The following is a 3,516-nucleotide window of genomic DNA, read 5'->3' on the forward strand; positions in this document are numbered from 1 at the left end:
ACTGTATAACTAGTAGAGTAACTATATTGGATATAAGTAAACTATATCAACGTAAGAGTTACTATGTAGGCCGCATAATCGCAGATTTTTTAGATCACGTAAACATTGCTTGTCCATGTTATTTTTAAAAGCTGTAAAATACCTAAAATATCCTGGTCCACGCTATAATAATAGCGTGGACCTGATCTATGCAAGTGGTATGGTAATTAAGAAGGGATAAAGGGAGTACCGAATATCAAAATAAACAATCAAATTAAAACATGTTGAATTCCCTGGGTTTTATTCAAAGCCATCAAAGGTCAACGAAAGTGAACGCAGTCAAGTCATGCACTCCACAACTCCACAAGTTGTTACTTTGTTATTAAAAAAAAAAGCAGAAAGCTGAATACGGAGTATGAACAATTGGAAAAATATTGAGTAGCTCATCCTATAAATTGAACCTCAAAATGTATGTTTTTCTTATCAAAACTCAATCCATTCTTAATTTTGGTGCCTCATTTCTATCTATCATCTCATCTCTCAATACTATCTCTCCTTTGACTAGCTAGTCCAAGTCAAACATATATATTCGCTTAAGCCCATAATGGGGATCAAGATTCATGGAAGCCCTTTCTCCGGCGCCACCCTCCGTGTCGTGGCCGCTGCTACTGAAAAGGAACTTGACTTTGAATTCGTCCACGTTGACATGAGTGTTGGTGCTCACAAACAACCACCTTTTGTCTCTCTTAACGTAAGTTATTCACTTTATCATATATGGATTCATTTCTTATTCTAAACTAAATAAATTATAGTTTTGGCACACTTCTATTTGAGTAGATCATATGAAACTCTGTTTTGATAATGTTCGTACCAAAATTACCTTTCTTATGGATAATCTAATGTTAGACGACACACTTATTTTTTGCTTTATATATGAGGAAAATTATTGGGGAAAGGTTTTTCAATAGCTACAATAAAATTGTAGCCATGATAAGTCTTTTAATCTCAACCGTCAAAATCCAATAAGCAATCTCAACCGCTATTAGAATTTACTATTTTACTACTGAAAATTAAAAATTAAAAATTAAACTTATTAACCTCACCTCGTCAAATGTAAATCTGATATCCAATTTCTGATCATCCTACAAATTAATTGTGGATGTCAAGATAATTTATGTCAACATTAATTTGTAAATGATGCCAATAATAGCTTAAGTTTCATTCGAATTCGGTTATTGTTGTTGAAGACAGGGATTCTACTACATGTACACCTAGTATACAAAGCATCTTGTACACCATGTTTCTCTATTGGTTGAAATGGCATATTTATTGTCTTTCATTCTCATTTTTTAGTGGGTTTGATGATGTGTCAACAAATTAATGAAGGTGTACAAGAGAATATTATACACTAGGTGTACTTGTAGCCTTTTCCTAAAGACAGACAATAATGCAATTGCTGAAAAGTTGCAGTTAATGAAGACAACAATGGCGTGAGCCATGAAGTCATTAACGTTTTCAGTTATTCAACCTATCTGCCGTTGTTCGATCGTTGGAAGTCCGAAATGTTTAGTGTATTATATTTTTAAAGAAAAACCATCCTAGATTTCAATTGATTGTTGGTCAACTCTATGAATGGTTAAAATTAAATATATTAAAATGAACGGTTTAGATTGGAGATGGTTACCATGTCTACAGTTTTAATATAGCTATTGTAAAATTAACCAATTGTTGGAACAAATTAAAAAGTTACATTTGTTCAAAGATAATGATGTAAAATTTTAATTTTCAGCCATTCGGTCAAGTTCCAGCTTTTGAAGATGGAGATCTCCAAATTTTTGGTAAGTGAAAAAACTTGTCTATTATTTATATATATTATTGTCACGTTATTTTGATTGACCATTTGAATAAATTATCACGTACACGGTACACTTATTGTGCATCTTTATTTATGGGTCACGATCAACTATATTAGTGTATATATAATACATTCGATCTTGATTATTAATTATTAAGTAGAAATTGAACCCTTGTAAATTCTAATAAGACTATTCGATGTCGACCTTGTTAATAAAACAGAATCAAGAGCAATTACATCGTACATAGCATACGCCTACAAAAGTAATGGAAGCGCATTGGTACGTGAAGACATTAAAGAAAAGGCAATCCAAGCCGTATGGATGGAGGTTGAGGCTCACCAATTCGACCCACCCGCTATCAAACTCATGTGGGAGCTTGTGTTCAAAGGCATGTTTGGCATGGAAACAGACACGGCTATAGTCGAAGAGAACAAGGCTAAGTTGGCTAAAGTCCTTGACATTTACGAGGCTCGTTTAAGTGAATCTAACTACTTTGGTGGTGAAACATTCACTTTAGCTGATCTTCATCATTTACCTCAATTGCATATACTAATGGACACCGATGTCAAGACTATTTTCAATGAACGCCCTAATGTTAGTGCTTGGTGCACTGATATCTTGGCTAGGCCTGCTTCCATTAAGGCCATAGCCTTGCTTAAGGAGTTTATGTAATCGATCAACATTTCCGTTCTACTTTCTTTCTCATTTGCCTATGTACGTCATGTTTTGTTTGTCACCGTTTTTTTTTATGTTTTCTTTTGCTTTTGCTTTTCATATTTACATATTGTTAATTTTATTGTTTTTAATAATAATTCCACTACTTTACAAATAACTAATTCAGTGTACGTTATTACTATTAAACTCTTGTCATTTACGGATGTATACGCTGCATTTTTTTTTTATAAAACAATCCAAAAGAATTGAATAAAGAAAAATATTCGTTACTAAACGAGGACATGAGGTAATTATAAAAAAAAATAAAAAATACAAACAGTGAACCTGCCTCATTGATCTATCAATGTATAATACGAAATATAACATATTTAAAACAAAACAAAAAATGTACATATGCAAATAACAAGGTAGTTGTTAGTTTTACAGAGTTCCTCAAGAGGGGGGGTGAATTGATATTTTACGTATTTATAAAAATTAAACTACTAGGAACAGAAATAGTAAAATATGCAAGCAAGATTTAGCGTGGAAAACTCTCTAGGCCCAATAGAGAGGAAAAAACCACGGCCCCTTTGGGGACTTAAACACTTTCACTAATTAGGCAAAACAACTCAGTTTCTTTACAAACCTAATCTACTCGGGCCACAATCTGCCAATCGCCTCTGATTGCAGATGACTAGGAACAACCCTCTTTGTTCCTTCCCTTATGGAAACAGTCCCTCAACTGTTCCTACTCACTGATCTCTCGTGAAATCTTCTCTTTTGCTCAAGTAAGCCTGACTCAGGCTTATCATACAATAACTCAACACTTTAATCAAACGTATAAGAATTAATTAACTACTAACAGACGATATAAGACCAAGTAACAAATACTGCTCTATATGGGAACAGGAACAGACTTCTTTTAAAGATTAAGACTTTAAGGGTGATACCTGAAAGCTTCCGGTTGATGTAAATAAGTCTGATAAAAAGTTTCGCAAAGAACATAGGTTGTATTTATAAGAATCTA

At 33.3% G+C, this 3,516-nt stretch overlaps 1 protein-coding gene across 1 annotated transcript; it reads left to right on the plus strand.

Moving 5' to 3' along the window:
* The first annotated feature begins 449 nt into the window (after positions 1-449).
* Positions 450-2,667, plus strand: LOC110795429 (glutathione S-transferase PARB-like). Its single transcript, XM_022000436.2, has 3 exons — positions 450-730; positions 1,769-1,817; positions 2,056-2,667. The coding sequence occupies exons 1-3, from the start codon at positions 584-586 to the stop codon at positions 2,505-2,507; spliced, it is 648 nt and encodes a 215-aa protein (XP_021856128.1). The 5' UTR covers positions 450-583; the 3' UTR covers positions 2,508-2,667.
* The last annotated feature ends 849 nt before the right edge of the window (positions 2,668-3,516 follow it).

Source organism: Spinacia oleracea, chromosome 6, assembly GCF_020520425.1.
Source record: "Spinacia oleracea cultivar Varoflay chromosome 6, BTI_SOV_V1, whole genome shotgun sequence".
Classification (NCBI taxonomy): Eukaryota; Viridiplantae; Streptophyta; class Magnoliopsida; order Caryophyllales; family Amaranthaceae; genus Spinacia; species Spinacia oleracea.

Coding starts and splice junctions, on each gene's coding strand:
- LOC110795429 (XM_022000436.2), top strand. CDS start 584: ATGGGGATCAAGATTCATGGAAGCCCTTTCTCCGGCGCCACCCTCCGT. Junction 731..1,768: donor CACCTTTTGTCTCTCTTAAC/GTAAGTTATTCA, acceptor TTTAATTTTCAG/CCATTCGGTCAAGTTCCAGC. Junction 1,818..2,055: donor TGGAGATCTCCAAATTTTTG/GTAAGTGAAAAA, acceptor TTAATAAAACAG/AATCAAGAGCAATTACATCG.